This window comes from Macrobrachium rosenbergii, chromosome 54 (assembly GCF_040412425.1).
Source record: "Macrobrachium rosenbergii isolate ZJJX-2024 chromosome 54, ASM4041242v1, whole genome shotgun sequence".
Lineage (NCBI taxonomy): Eukaryota > Metazoa > Arthropoda > Malacostraca > Decapoda > Palaemonidae > Macrobrachium > Macrobrachium rosenbergii.
In genome coordinates this window covers 40,854,620-40,871,124 of record NC_089794.1, presented here as the reverse complement: position 1 = coordinate 40,871,124, position 16,505 = coordinate 40,854,620, and the positions used below count along the sequence as shown (strand labels likewise).

Below are 16,505 nucleotides of genomic sequence, written 5' to 3'. Positions count from 1 at the left end.
TTGGTCTATTGTAATTTGGTCTCTCGCTGCCTGCGCCCACACGAAATTTAAAAATATTTTATAAATATTGTTGTTGTATCTATATTAATTGCTTACCCCATTGCAAAATCGAATTATCGTAACTCGAGCACCAAAAAGTGCATTTAGTCATGAAAATACAGTAATTAGTGAATATTTCTCAGTGAAAAATACCGCGAATGGGCAAATTTTCAGTGAATAATCCATATATATGTTCCATAGAGAAATCAGCAATTAGGTGGGTTCACGAATCGTGAGACCACGAATACGGGGGTTTGCTGTATATATTGTTTGCTTTGTCACTTTACATTTGCCCATTGTATTCTGTCAAAACTTTCTGTTGGAGGGCATTTGGGTAAAATTAAAGATACAAACCGAAAATTGTCGTAAACTGAAAAATCGTCGAAAATCCTAAGAAAATCTTACTTTTAATGCTTTGGGTATATTGAAAACAATGTAAACTACATTTTTATTGAGTTTTTCATCAAAAAACCTCCAAATTTTTTATTCTGCCTTTTGGAGCCATATTTCTTCCATCGGATCAGTGTATAATGCATTGTAACCCTGGAACGTGTCGTAAACCGGGAAATAATTTCTGATGAATATATTTGAAAAGCATCGTAACCAGGGACTACCTGTATTGTAGAGATGCCTGGATGGGGGAAATTGGGTCTCCTTGGGTGCACCAAAACATGTTTGCTATTGTTAACGTATTGAGAGTAGAGCATTGGGCTGCAAACTAGGACTTAATCAGTAAGGAAAATTGTGTCCGTGCCTATGCCCAGCCATTCAGGGCACATTGATAATACACCATTAAATGACAATTGAGTACAGTAGTTGTGTACATGGAATACCTTTTTATACAAGGTATGCTTTCAAGGATAATTTTTCCAAGGACCTAAATAAGTTGGAAGATTAATTTGATAATGTTTCCATAGCAGCACGGTTGATACTTGCAATTTTTTAAGACTTACAGTATCATTCGTTGCTGTAGTAATGTATGTAATTGTACTAATTCTCATTTCCACTAATAACCATTTGGCTCAGAAACCTTTTAGTTGAAGTTAAGGCTCTTGGATCTTCTTAATAAATTGTATACTAATTTTCATTTGCTTAGAGAGTACACAGCAGAGTATCAAAGAAAGTTTGAAAATTAAGCTTTTAGTTCAATATTATAATTTAAGGGTATTGGTTTTAATTTATAATTATTTATGTCTTATCTAACTACATTTACTTATCACTTGATGTTGCTCACTGTCTTGCCATGTTCAGGAACAGCAGCTTTGCCAAAGCTTTTTGATACCTGAGTTTGGGGGAACATATTATCTGGATAGAATTAAGTAAATATAAACCTGGTTGCATTGTTTACAGTATTGACCAGTTTTGTTACAAAATTGGCTGCTCAAAGTTATGGCAGTAATACAAACCCTGTGATGCTGATCTGCTCTTTTGATCAAATGCCCAAACCATTCCAATAAATTCCATTTGTTGTTTAGTTTTTACAACTTCCATTAGTAATAAGATCTTCCATTTCTTCATACCATGTCATGAGAAAAGTGTAGAGATGTATAGCTCTTACTCACAAGTACTGTAATATGCTTTCATTTGCCTTACCAAAGGCTTGTTCCTTTTACCAGTAGTCAAGTGATCTCTCCCCTTTATCAAGGCTGTTGCTATTTTTATATACAGACTTAACAGCCCTGTATGTGTGCTTAATTGAGTGAACTGTTCTACAGTATATTCTCCAAGGCCTCCCCTTCCACCACAGCAGGGTACATCCTAACCAGAATACAGGTAGACCTTCACTAATCCAGCCACCTGTAGTTGGGTTCCATCACTAGTTCGCCACTGAAAATTTCTTGGGCCACCACACATTGTTATTGGTTGCACTAGATTTATTCACTTGTTGGGGCACTGCCACAGTCACTTGTAAATATGTATAAGAGACCAGTGCTTGTTTTCCAGCGTTTCAGTGTAAGTAACTTTATTAAGACTTGTTATGGCTCCAGTAAGTAAAGTAAATGAAACCGTGCTGTGAAACTCGCATTGTGTTTTTGTGATATATCAAGACTGCAGTACAGGTAGCCTATGTTATTCAAAACATGAGGTTGCAATTCACATTATTTATCAAAACATTGGTCTCCAATTCACACATCACAAGAGTTATCAATGTTGGCTCTTAAAATAGAAAACAATATTTTTGAGAGATTATCTACTAAACTAGTGAGCATTGAAAATAGGAGTTTTTGATCATTTTAACTGTGTAATTTTTTTATTAGGTGTTTTAATACATAATGATGTATATATACAAAATCATTTACAATCACCTGTTTTTCTGAACAAATAGCTGTACATATTTTAAATAGTAGGGAAGTTTGGGGAAGAGTGAAGTTGGCAAACGAAAAAAATGAATGACTGGGAATTAAAAGAAGAGAGAGAGAAAATGCCTTTTTTTGTTTTTTAATGGTCAATATAAACTCAAAGATCAGTAAACAAGTACAGTAATGGTGAATAATTAACATTGAAAAATGTATATTTCATTGCATACCAACAAGTGAATCGCACATTTACAATACATAATTTTCTAACAATAAATGTGAAAGGGGCAGTTTTTTCATGTTTATAATGTCTGTATTTGGAGTTTTGAATAAATTATATTTTTGTACAGTAGCCCTTTTTTCTTAATGTTTTGGTCTGTTAAGTTTTTGTTAAAAAGTTACCATTTTATATGGCTCAAGTCTAGGAATCCCAGCCTAGTCTAACCTACCTAATGGAAGTACTGTATAGTAGCATATGGTGATTTAATGTTAGTGTAAACTTGAAGTTTATATGTTGCAGATAAAATGCATAGCTGGTTTTTTGATATTTGCAGTTCATCATCACAATCTTTAATTTTTCTTTTATTGATTTTAAAATGCATATATACAGTACAGATGTTCTCTTTAGTTATGATGGGGTTAGTTTCCATAAAAATTTTGACAAAGCAAAAGTATGTAGGTCAGCAATAACATTTATATCTAGAGACATGAACCTTATAATGGAAGAACTGACACTTGAGTATTCAAAGGAAAAAAAATATCTCCCAAAAATATAAAAAAAAAAAAAAAAATCCAAATACAGGCAGTCCCTGGTTTACAATGGGGGTTCTGATTTTTACGCTGCGTCGTAAACCGAAAAATTGTCGAAAATCGTCAAAAATCCTAAGAAAACCTTACTTTTAATGTTATAGGCGTATTGAAAACGATGTAAACTGCATTTTTATTGAGTTTTTCATAAAAAAACTCCAAATTTTGATTATTCTGCCATTTTGGAACCATATTTCTTCCATTGGATTGGCGTACGACGCGTCGTAACCACGGAACATGCGTCGTGAACCGGGAAATAATTTCTGATGAATATATTTGAAAAGCGTTGTAACCTCGGAACGTCGTAAGCCAGACCCATAGTAAACCGGGGACTGCCTGTAGTTGAAAAGATAAGGACAAGAATCTACTTATTCTGTTGTTTTTATTTATATTTACAAGATAATGCCAACAATATATTTATTCTGCAATTGTTAAAACCAATTAAGAAAAAAAATGTAGTAATTTAATTACAGTACACTACTTACATCTTTTGTTAGAGCTCAGTTAAATATTTGGATGAATTTTCAGAGGGTATTCTATTTCCACTGACTGATGGGATTACTATAGCCTTGGTTAGAATGAAAAAATTACACTCAAAAACAATATTGTAACATAAATGCTCTAATTCTAATCATGTATTCATTAACATACAGCATAATAATTAACAATTCATGGCAATTTATACCTGAAAATAAGGTTACATACAGTTGTTATAAATGTAAGCTCCACTGTAAACACTGAAATTTATAAAAAGTTATGCCTTCATAAATATAAACAGCATCCACAATTATGAATGAATAAGTGACTGAAAATTATTTTAATACCGATTTTTTTTTACTGAAACGGACGTGAACTTTATATATAGAGTTCATTTCAGCAGTTATAATAGGAAACTTTATTATACAGTACTGTGTAATCAATTTCAGCAGTTATTGGAAACTTTATTATGTAGTTTAATAGTTTAGTGAACAAGAATGTAAAATGAAAGCACATTAGTGTTACAAAAGTACATAATACGCAATGACAAAATCCAGTTTAAAATATTCAAATGACAGCTCGTCAACGGCAAAATCCAGTTTAAAACATTCGAGTGACAGCTCATCAATAACGAAAAATCCAATTTTAAAACATTGAGATGATAACTTTTCAACATATTTGAACATGGTACACTGCCTAACACTGCTGCATTTACAACTGCTGACATACATCTTGTAAATGCACAATATTTGGACTGTAGAATTTAAAAGAGGAACGTTGAAATATATTTATAAAATGAGGAGTGCTGTGTAAAGGGTAAGATCATCAATTGTGAAGGTCTTAAGTATATAATGACCTTCCTCTTTCCACAAGTATCAGGGTGTTTCCTAGCTGTATGGATGCATAAAAATACAATATGAATACTGAAGGGTATTAAAAAAAATAGCAACACAGAACACTGTAGAGGAGAGGTTATATACTAGAGACCACATAGCAGACTGAGAAGAGAATATAATAATTATTGTGATAGTGTGTATGAATCGTAGCCTAATGTATTGGTGCAGTTCATGTCTTTGTATTAAAACACATAATACTTCCTCATACCGTATTTTCCTATACCATCATAGTATTCCATAAGTATGCAAATGAATCATAGCTCAATGTTTTGATGCAGTATGTCCAATGGTATTATAATGCTTATTTCTTTTTTTTGTGTGCTATTATTACAGAGCTTTTTCTTTTTACTTGTTTTCTTAGTGATTTTTAAGGACTTAATAATATACCTCAAGCAATATCATATAAAAGTACAGTATTTAGTATATCAAAACTTATATTAATACTTACTTTGATGTGTTAAATGTGGCAAAGCATTCTGATGCAAAATACAGCTTAGCCTTATTAGGGACTGCCTTGGAAGTCAGGACTTCACTGTACACAATAGGTGATTAGGTGGTTAGCAGTTGTTAATTAAGGGGTATAATCCTTCTGTAACTCAGAATTCTCATTAAACCAGAACTCCTCAGTCCAAGCGGTGTTGGGTTAGTAAAAGTACCTGTATTTGAATTAAGATATAGTCTTTATAAAAGCAGGTAAAGAAAAATATTGAATGGGGTGAGAGTCAGGCTCAACATATCAACTTAGAAAGTGTGTCAAGAGGGTTTTAAGTGTTATTTAATAGATTTATAGAACTGCTCTATATTTCAGCAGAATATTGTACAATACAATGAAGGTTTTGATTGTAAAGTTTTTCCCATAACTCAATATGATAGCCAAACGAATTCAAATTTCACCTTCTGGGAACATCTCATGGAGCTGAAGTAGTAATTGGATGAATGAAATTTTAGATTGCTAAGGGCCATTTGAGTTGTATGTTGGTAGAAAAATTTTTATTCCAAATTAGAATCAAGTTCTTGGTATGTGGATTACCCACTGGACAGTAGTAGTAAATGTAGGGGAAAGCATTTCTGAAATTTTAGTGGGAGTGAGGCACTGAAAGGCATGATCGTAACAGTAGAAATCTGTGGTTGAACGTATCAAGTCCATCAGTCATATAGAATCAGAGTAGATATGAGCACCTAATTCATGCATGTAAGCCTGTGACCCATCAGAATGTTGTAACTATCCACCTCGGGGAAGGGGGAGGAGAGCAGGAGTGCATGATTAATAGATATAAAGGGAGGCAAGTGAGATAGGCTGAGGATGACGTTTGAGAAACCGAAGTACTGTAGAGAGGCATGGGTAATGAAAGCTGTTGCCAGAAGCTCTGTAGCCAAGGGATCCTTGCCAATAATAAAAGAGGTTTTGGATGAGATACTGATGAATGTTTGTAAAGTGACATAATGATTAAATGGTATGGACAGCATTCTTGATTAGAATATGCCAGTACAACTTGAGAAGATTTGATGATGTCACATTGATTTTGATGAAATTTTTGAATAAGATTTCAAAGCCAGGGATCCACTTCCCCTACACCCCTAAGGAGATGGGACTGAGACAGTAGATGAAATAGTAGTGATTGCTGAATAATACAAGCACTTTAAATACTTCAAGCAGTCTATTGCAGGTACCTGCAAGCCATGATTTGGCTTTTGAGTGGCAATTATTATAGTGTAATATAAAATTTTATTGAATTTGTCTGACATTTATTGCCTTATTCATGGTTTTTTCAATGCCAAGACATCCCTCATTCATAGATAAATTTTATTTTTCTGCTGCTGCTTCAGGGAAAGACACTTGGGCACACCTTTTCTTTTAGAAAACTGTACAAGTACCAAAGCTAAATGTGCCATAAGTTGATGAGCCAAAGGCCAACTTGGAGGAAGTTTTCGTAAATATCAACATGGTTGAAAGTTATAAAAAATTGATAAAGCACTTCCACTCTGTAGTGCATTTGTCACTGAAATGTTCTCAAGTACTGTTGAATAGTTGTCTGATAGGTTGTCAGTAGGAAGCCTTGGTCTCTTTCCATATTGCATTGAGAAGTCATTTTAGTTTACTTTTCTTTTCAATGGATGAATTGATCTCTTGTGGAAATTGCAGGAGGTGTAAGTTACAGTCAATCACTAAGTTATTTCACGTACATTGCTCACAGGTAATATGTAAACACTTGGAGTGTCTAGAAAAAAAATGTGCCAGACAGAAGATTTTGGGCTAATACAGCAATTAGACTTACTGGCTGATTCTTTGCTACAACATTATATAGGAAAGCTGATTTTTCTGTGCACTCTAATGGTTTGCTTTAAAGGAAATGTAGGTTATGTGTATGTGCTATTTTGATGGGATAAATTATAACCTAATGTTATCATTGTATGTATATTGTTCCTAACAATTGAACAAAATCTTTTAGTGACATAGAATTAGTGGAAAAATGAGCTTTTGAAGTTGTGTTTTCTTTAAAAAGTTTGTCCAAGGTTTTGTGTGTGTGTGTGTGTGTGTGTGTGTGTGTGTGTGTGTGTAAACAGTTCCCATAAATTGTTCCTTTAAGATAGCAAAATTTGTATACACATGCACTGGCTGATTGCTTTATTCCTTTTAATTAAGGACAGGATAGAGGCTGTTAGTTATGATTGTATGTAGACAAGGGTGGTGTCACCTAACTCATCAAGGGTTATAGAAAATTTTTAGGTAAAACAGTTCAAAATTTGAAAGTTCAGGTGTTTGTTTGGAAACTATGTTTTTTTTTTTAAAGGTTCATTATCTGCACATAGCTCCTCAGCTTCATTTATAGCCAAATATTAATGGTGTGTGCTGTTTATGTTCTTGTGAATATCTTATTGCATAAACTCATTCTGCCTGGCTGTATTTTGTAAGAAAGGAAACCATGTTAATGACCAAAATACTTAAGTAGATCTTATCACAAAGGCCCAATATTTTTGGGGGGGTATTTATATGATTTTATTTTTAGCCTTCAGAGACAGTGTCTCACAAGGGTTTAAGAGGATAATCGCAACGTGTAAACATTCAGTGTTGCCCCGATTCCCTTGGTCTTGTCAAAAGAACAGAAGTCAAACTCCTATGATAGAGAGATTAAAGAACTCTTACAGAGTAGCTGTAGTCTTTTTAATTCTTAGCATGGTTGTGAATATCGTTCAAGTTGTCATCTCCATAATTTGCTAGGTCTGAAACTGTTTCCCAGTTTGTCTTGAGATTCCCAAAACCTTTTGTATCTTCATACTGAAAACTGCCTTGTGGATGGGGCTAAGTGACCAGATCTGGCAAGTGGAAGGAGTACTGTACTGTAAATTTATATAAGATAACTGGCCTTATTATGTACCCGTAGTGGTGTAGAACCTAAAAATAGCCAGTACTATAATACAGTAAGTACTTTTGGATGAAAAGGCATTGGTAGTCAGGGCTTGTTCTCTGTACCAAGCTACAAAACCTTTCCTTTGCTGGTGATGCCAATAAGTTTTCTATGGTTTTTATCAAATTGGTAGGCATATTTATAAAAGAACTTAGGTTAAACAAATAAAGTACCAGTCCAATTGATAATGATAAAAATGCTGGAATTATGTAAAATGCCTACGGTTGGTAGCAAAAGCATTAAGGGAGTCCTTTTCTTTTATTAAATAATTAAAAGTTTAATCTTGAATGAAATTTACTGTTATGTGTTATTGATATTGATAAAATCATTTGGATGTAACTGAGTAAAGGGGGTGAAATACAAAATTAATTTGACATCCATTTCTGGATACAACTGATCTGTCAGAACAGAGCCTTGATGGAGTGGGAGAATGATTGTGTAGAGATACTGGAACAGTTATAAGAGTGGTAAGAAACTGTAGGTGCAGCTTGGATAAAATGGAGAGACTACAGTGTTAGTAAAGGATATACAAAGTCTCTACTGCTTTATGCAGCATAAACATGGGCACTGATAAGGAAAGGGGAGATTTTGATAGGCTTGACCATATCTTGAGATTCATGGCCAAAGTATGGAGGGGAGATCACATGAATGAGGAATTGGTGAAGAGATTTCATGTCTAAAAGCTGAGAAAAAGATTGAGCTGGTGTGGGCATATGATGAAAAGGGATTGGAACCTTGGTCAGAAAGGCAGATTTGGAAGTGGGATTGGACTGTGGGTCAGAAAAGCAGTAAATTTGGAAGTAGCACAACTAGTACTTGTAGGAAGGCCCAAGAAATCATAGAAATAGGGAACAGGTGGAAACATAGACCTGAGGGGAGTTATGGCTGAAATTGCATAAGAGAAGACGGTGAAGGGCGCTCTTGAAACGTTTATGAAAACATTAGTAGGCCCGACCATACTCTTCCATAGGATACATTTGCTGCTGAGTGATTTTCCCAATACAGATGTTAATAAGAACCAATTTGTCTTGTGTCGAAAAAAAAGTTTACATTGTAACAGTGTAGTTTGTACAGTGTGATCAGTTAAATTTTGTTAGGCAAAAATGTCATTTAATTAACACAGTTGGTGTTGTAGGTGACTGTACATAGCAACATATGGTTCTGGCAGCCATTGAATTATCTGCAGATGAAACTGAGTAGCATGAAATGTAGATATGAACACTATAAAATGTGTTTAAAATTAGATGATATTGGGTTTCAGTCTTATGAGCACATTAATTAAAACCATAATCCCAGAACTGGTGTTTGATATTTATATCTTGACCAACTATCAAATAATCCCACATAGTGCTTTTTGACCTTCATTAGTCAACCAGTACACATAAAAGGAAAAGAAAACCACTTCAGTATCTTTATACTGTATTTTGCTCGATGATTAGCCCAGTTGTGGTAATGCTAGTAGGTCATTCCAGCACCCCTAATGCAGAGCACAGTTCTATCTCGATCTGGAACTTTGTGTCCATTCCCAAAATCAGATCTTAGATAACTGGTATTACAGTAGTAACAGTTTTTTGAAATAAGTCAGCACTGCCAGTCCCCCATTATGGCACAGCGCCATACCTGTAAATAACCATGGGTGTTTATTCCTGTTTTTAGATGTTTGACCATGGCAAAATGCTGCACATGACCGCTGTGTTCATCATGGTGCTATTTTCAATCTTCCACAGCACCTTAAAAGTATATAGCTCGGCATCTAAGGCTTGTGTTCCAAATAAGGCAGGTCACACACTGGTATGATCTTGAATGCACAGTGCATAGCTAATGACTACAAACAAATGCACTAATGACAGTTCTGCTGAGGGAGGGCCTTGTGGAGATAATTCCCACTTTACAGGTTTTAAACAACTCGGCTGTTCTCTGTGGCTTTGCATAATTGATTTTAATAGTTTTTTTATCTCTGTACACATCTGCTGCTGTTATAACTATGTACTTATCCCTCAACTTATCAAACTTATATCTGACACAAAGTATGAAAAGCCCATAGCAATGTATTGAAAATTATAGCATGACAACAAAGGTAGTTCATACAATGTACCACATCTATTAGATGAATGGTGCCCAGCCATAGATGGCAGCAAGCAGGAAGTAGGAGTGCCTGAAAGTGGTCTTACTTTTACAAACAAAAAATGACTAAATATGCCTAGAGAGGACATCAGCAAGGTAGCCCCCATTCCAAAGGGTCTCTGGCTGTGTACAATTGAATTTTTTATTTCTTTTTGCATACACATTCATCTACTTTATAATTATACACAGTATTCCCTTAACTTGTCAGCTACAGTAATAAATGCTATGGTAAATGATAATAGAAAAATATGTGCAGTATAATATATGACCTCAGAAACAGTTACTTCATGCCAGAGATAGGTTTCAAAAGAAGATATTTATTTCAGGACATCTTTAATCCTTAATTCAAATAGTAAAGCCATTTTTAACACCTGTACCAGTAGTGGTAATCATTCCAATACAGTAATAGAAAATATAGAATTTTGATGCTGTTTGATTAATGTTAAATAAAGTATACTTATGTGGATTTGGGCAAGGTACCAGTACACTGCAGTAGTTAACTGTTTAGTATGAATTAGATATATCTTGCTTTTTAAAGCTTGTTTCTGTTTATACATATTAAATTATTTAAAAAGATTTTTTGTCTCCATAAGATTCTTGATCCCTTTAAGACTGCAGGCAATATGTAATTAATATTTAAAGAATCTTTTGCCTAAATTCCTCAGCAGCATTTTCATCTTTCTTATGTTGTTGGTTCGTTCCAAGAGCTGCAACATGAATTAAAAAAAAACATAAATCAGTTAAACGTTTTAAAAAGACCTAGACACTGTGAAACCCTATGAGCAACCCCTTAAAATTGCTAATACAATTAATTGTAATTTCAGTGGATGTTGAAAGCACAGATTTAGCACACACTACATGCTGTGAATAACACGCATGTAAGCACGCATTTAAAGACACAGGCAAGAACCAGTGCCACCACATGACAGTCAAATGTCACACAATACGGCAATATTTTTAATATCTTGAAGCTTGCAAATGGTTTTTTTCTGTACATTACATGACTGTATATTTTCTAACAATACTTTTTTATGTGATTTTGCAATTGTGTAATGTATTTTTATGGCAAATTAGTATTTGTTGCTGACTGTTGATTTTAATTTTAAGAAATACCACCATCAAATATATTTTGGTACAACTCCTTAGTGATCAAAAGAAACCTGTTCTTGGAAACCTTCACATTTTCTTTCAGTTAAAACACCATTAAAATGCATACTCCTCTTACTAATTGGTCTGTATGATTAAAATTAATTGTACCTGGCATAAGATAACATTCAAACACAGGAAATTGTTGTGAAAATCAGTGGTTAGCAACATTAAGTTCTTTCTGATATTGAAAACAAAAGCAGCCTATGCTATATTTCAGGCAGGTCTGTGCCTAATTCATGTGAAATTTTAGAGAGTTGTTGAAAAATTACAATTTATTATAATGAGCATTGTACTGTACTGCCATGATATACAGTAAGCCCGCAAATACTTAAAACCCCCTCAAAAAACACTTAGAACTGCCTATTTTGGTAGTTTAAACATAAAAAGAATAAAAATGCTTATACCTGAGTATTTTAATAGTTTTATCACAAAAAAAGTGCATTTATTCATGAAAATATGAAAATACAGTAAACTGTGAATATTTCTCAGTGAAAAATACCTTGAATGGGTGAATTTTCTGCAAATAATGGGTAGATACTTGTCTAGATACGTTCCACAGAGAAATCCGCGAATACGTGAGTCCGCAAATAGTGAGACCACGAATAAGGGGGTTTACTGTACATCAAACTCCCCTTAGATATGAAACTATGACAAATGGTGAAGTATTTCATACTCATGTCAAATGACTATGGAGGAAATATCTCCTTTTTTAAAGATTTTGTTTAGATTCCTGTCATTTTATAATCTGACAGCCCCTTCCAACTAATGCTGCTGTAAAACTTTATGGCAGGTGTTCATTTTGAATGTCTGTTACTGCTCAATTCTGCAGTACTCACTGGTACTGCCCTGTGTAGGCTATTCCAGCAATGATGGTCCTTTCCTTTTTCATGTCGTGAATAGACAGGTGGAGATTGTTTTTAGGTCATTAGTGTTTGTTTGGTCATTAAAGTATAGAAACTTAGGCTTTGTTAAAGAAATATGATTTGGGCATTTTGTGATACAATGCAACTAATAAGAAGCGCAAGTGCCTATGTTGTCAAACTGGCTGAATTGCTTTACTGTGAATAGGTCAGCATTTTTGTCTATTCAAGAAAGTACCTATGTACAGTATATGCATTAAACTAAGCAATACCTGCAGCAATTCTATTTAGTTTCCAACGTTAGGCCTATTCAGTTCATATGAGGAAAAATGTGCTCCCAAAATAATAATCTTTCTTTCCCTCCCTCACTTGCAAATATCCTATTCAAAATTCTATGCGGTGCCATCTTGAGTTTGGTGTCAAGATCCCATCATTTGTTGTTCTTGGTTGTGAAATTTCATTTTTTTTCTATATTCATAATCCCCTAATTACAACCCCATTTGTTATTTGACCTCACTGTTATGTTTTTCTCTTGCATGTAGTGACATTTTTGTATATTTTTGACAGTCAAGGATTTAATTACACCTCTGACTTCAGGATTGTGTTAATTCTGTTTTACTGTCTCTCCCTCATTTCTTTCAATTTAGCTCTTGGTATCTGTTATCACAATGTAGATCTGTACAATTTTTAAAATATTTCTGCAAAGTTTGTGTACATTTGGATCTTGTATTCGTTTCCAAGTAGACATTATTGCTATCCATGTGCTTCAGCCATCTGAAGTTCCATTTTGGTCTGCATTATTTCCTGGTTTAATGTTGGTGGTGACATTGTACATTTTATTCTTATAATAGAGTACTGTACATAAAAGATCATTGGTATAAATTCTTTGGTTGATCTAATGAGCTTTTATTTTCATTGTACTTGTCAAATATTGTAAAAAATTTCAAGAAATATTTGTAAATTTCTTCTCTGTTGTCAGTTTAAAAAATATATCTGGGTTACCATGTGGTGCTAGATGCTCCACTTCCAGTAATTTTGATATTTCTTAAATACACAATCTAATATTTGGAGCATCTGTTTGTACTGTATTGGGGTTGGTTTTTTTCTCCTTGTGTATGTTAAGTGGGCTATATTTACATTATCGTGGTTATCATCTGATCTGATTTATATTGCTGCAATAGCATGTTGTAAAGTCTTTAAACTTCTCTTGCAATATGGTCTTAGTAGAAAGTTTCTTAACATATGGTGTTATGCTTTTATATACAGTGAAACAACGTTGTTTTATTCCTATTGTTGGTCCTCTCATTGTTATACCACTCCTATTGTTTCACATTTTTGTTCTAACATTTTCCTTGTATGCACAAGAATGATCTTTTCGAATGCTTAACTGTAATATGGACAGTGAGAAATGCTTGCTTGCTCTTAGCTGCGTATTAAATTGCTCTTACCTTTTGTGTTGTTGTTTGTCCTTTATTTTTCGCAATCACGAGTTTGCTATTAGATATAAGATTTTTACAAGTGTTGGTTTTTTTATAGCGTAGCCGCTGTTCGTCCTCAAAGGAGTTACACTCTCATGGTCCTCCCCCAGGGCTCCATAAGACAGACCAACCAGTTACAAAGAATCTCTTATAGTTTCTGACAAAGTTACAGCATTGGTATAGACTTATCATATGTGTTGTTTTCTACAGGCTTGTCATGTGTTGATATCTGACAAAATTTTTTCAATGATTGTGCTCCAGAGTGTATTATTTTACAGTACATGAGTTTTAAAAACTTTTTCAATGTATTACTAAGCTTGAATGGTTTTTAGTTGTATTGTTATTTGTTGGACCCTCTCCTTTTAAAAAAATTAATTGGAGCTCTCATTGATGCCTTTTGAGCGTCAAGATAATTTTTTGTCACTGATTATTTTGTTAAAGCAGTTACGTAGTATATTACCAGCATGTCAGTTCAATTTTAAACTGTTTAGAAGACAAACTATTAAAAGTTTTTTTTTTTCCAGCTCACGGTTCACAGATTCAAAGAAATATGAAGATGATTTCATGGAATGTTTCAACTTGAAGGAGCGAAGGTCGGGGGAAATTTGCAATGCCTGCGTCCTTTTGGTCAAGAGATGGAAGAAATTGCCCAAAGGAACAGATCGTAATTGGCACCATGTAAGTATCGTTATAGGAAAAAGTATTGAAATATTGCCTGATGTTCAGTTTGTAATGTGGTTGAATTCAGCTACCCCAAGGTAATCCATTCCTTGGATGTAAGATGACTGTTTGGGCCTCAGATGCAGATGTTTTTCATGACACTCAAATCTGTCTAGGATCATTTTAGATTTCAACATGAAAGAAGAATTTTTTTTGTGGTCACATGGAAATTATTTTATGAAGCATTTCATCCTGAAGATTAAAAAAAGTCTTAGATGCTTTGACAATGAGAGAAATTTCAGACTTCCTTTTCTGGTGATGTTAGTGAGAGAAATTTCAGATTTCCTTTTGTAGTGATGTTTCTAAAGGGCTCCTTAAGATAATGCTGATGACTTTAGTTGACTTGTGAAAGTGAAATTCTACTTACCATTGAGAACTGTTTCTCTCCTTTTTATTTTACCAATACTAACTACAAGTCAGTAATTACTGTATTGTTCTTATATCCTCAAAGTCCAAGTATCAGCTTTTATTCGTATTCCTGATTGCATGTTATTGTGATGGGATAGGATTCTTATAAGGAGTTTATATGCAAACTGACTCTAGGTTTTTAAATTTCTTCCAACTCTTGAAAAATGTTCTTTTTTGCCCGTGACACTTCCCTTATACAGTACAGTATTAGTCAAAATTGCTCTCATTCCAGCTATCATTTCAAATGGTGGTTTTGTGTTTATTCAGATTTATTAATCATATTTTATGGCATTATATTGTGCTGCCTGTGTGTACCCCTTGGTTTAGTGAATGAACACTTACTAGCCCTCACTGGGGTTCTTTCCTCAGGCAAATCTCCAATTAGTAATGTACTACTGTGTAATTTCATTAATCAAGAACATATTAGACAAAAATTCATTTTTCTGTAGTTTTTTATCCTGTCCTTCAGCTTTGCTTCATTATTTGCCTTAGTTTGAAATGTATGTTGCTTCTAATCCTTTGAGAGTTTAGTGGAGGTCCAGAACTTGTCTGTGGCTTATCCCACACTGACTGCAAGTGGACATAGCAGTGTTGTACTCTGGTTCACATTAAATCTGTTTGTTCATGCTATGAAGCTAGTGTCATATCAAAGGTGAATACCTGCACTTTATTGTAGCTTGTCCATATTATTATTATTCAGAAGGTGAACCCTATTCATATGGAACAAGCCCACAGGGGCCATTGACTTGAAATTCAAGCTTCCAAAGAATATGGTGTCCATTAGGAAGAAGTAAGAGGAGGAAAAGGCAAATTCAGAAAGAAGAGATCTATTAAAAAAGAAAAAAAATAACATAATTATGGCATTTTTACATGGAGGTACCCAAGACCTACACAGAAAGTAGTTTTTATATTTAGTAGAAATTCTATGTATACTTCAAAGAGGAAAATTATTCCACTTGCACACAGCTCTTTTACAACTCTTAGTCCTTGATGAATCAACATAGGTGCCAACCGCCAGGTGTGCAGTTTCAAGGAATCTGCCTAAAATTGTTGCCATATCTTCATTACAAGGAAAGAAAAGAGAGAGAGAGAGAACATTGCTGAGACCAGGACTGACATAAAGGTTTATAAAAGTTGTGATGACTAAGTACAGACCTAAGATTTGGTTGCACTAGAAAGATCTTGTTATAGATGGTAAAGTTGCCGAATGATGTTGTGTCCCGAGGCTGGATAAAGACATATAAAAAATGGTGATGGTTTGAACATGTGATGAGAAGGGAAGAGAGAGACAGAAGTACATTGGAAAAGGATACAATTGGAGACCGGAACCAAATGGGCAAAAGTTCTTAAAACATTAAATCTCTCAAACGACAACTCTTACCTGCAATCATGAATGATTATGGGGTTGTTTTAGTCTTGAGTGTGAATTCTTTCCTTCGTGGTGCTTATTCTTATCTTTTGCTGTACAGTATAAGTAATTCCTTCGTGGAACTTTCTTTTCGAGATTGGCACTTTCCTGTTTTTGATATATATATCTCTTATTGTTTTCACCCCATTCGATTCAACTTCAAAGAATACCAATATGGAATGTAAAATCAGTGTTAGCCTGATTTTTTTTTTCTGTTCTTGATGGAATATAGTACCCAAAAATAAAAAAAACAAAAGGTGGGAGGAGTACAGTAATACCATATTAGTAAGTGAATTTAAAATAAGTAAATACATTATTCAGTCAAGGCAAGTACATTATTTATAAACTGTATTGACATGATCATTGAAGATTGTCAGATAATAGATACACTTATCATGACATAAACTTGAATAAATGGAAACTTGCCACCTCAGA

The 16,505-nt window shown here is 34.1% G+C and overlaps 1 protein-coding gene across 5 annotated transcripts in view; it reads left to right on the top strand.

The window, feature by feature from the left end:
- The window catches only part of LOC136835010 (SIN3-HDAC complex-associated factor), a 148,449-nt gene that overhangs the window by 124,207 nt on the left and 7,737 nt on the right, over positions 1-16,505 (top strand). For all 5 annotated transcript variants that reach the window (XM_067098036.1, XM_067098038.1, XM_067098037.1 and 2 more), the window contains one exon: positions 14,059-14,212. In XM_067098036.1, coding sequence (XP_066954137.1) covers positions 14,059-14,212 — 154 coding nt within the window. The remainder of the gene's footprint in view (positions 1-14,058; positions 14,213-16,505) is intronic.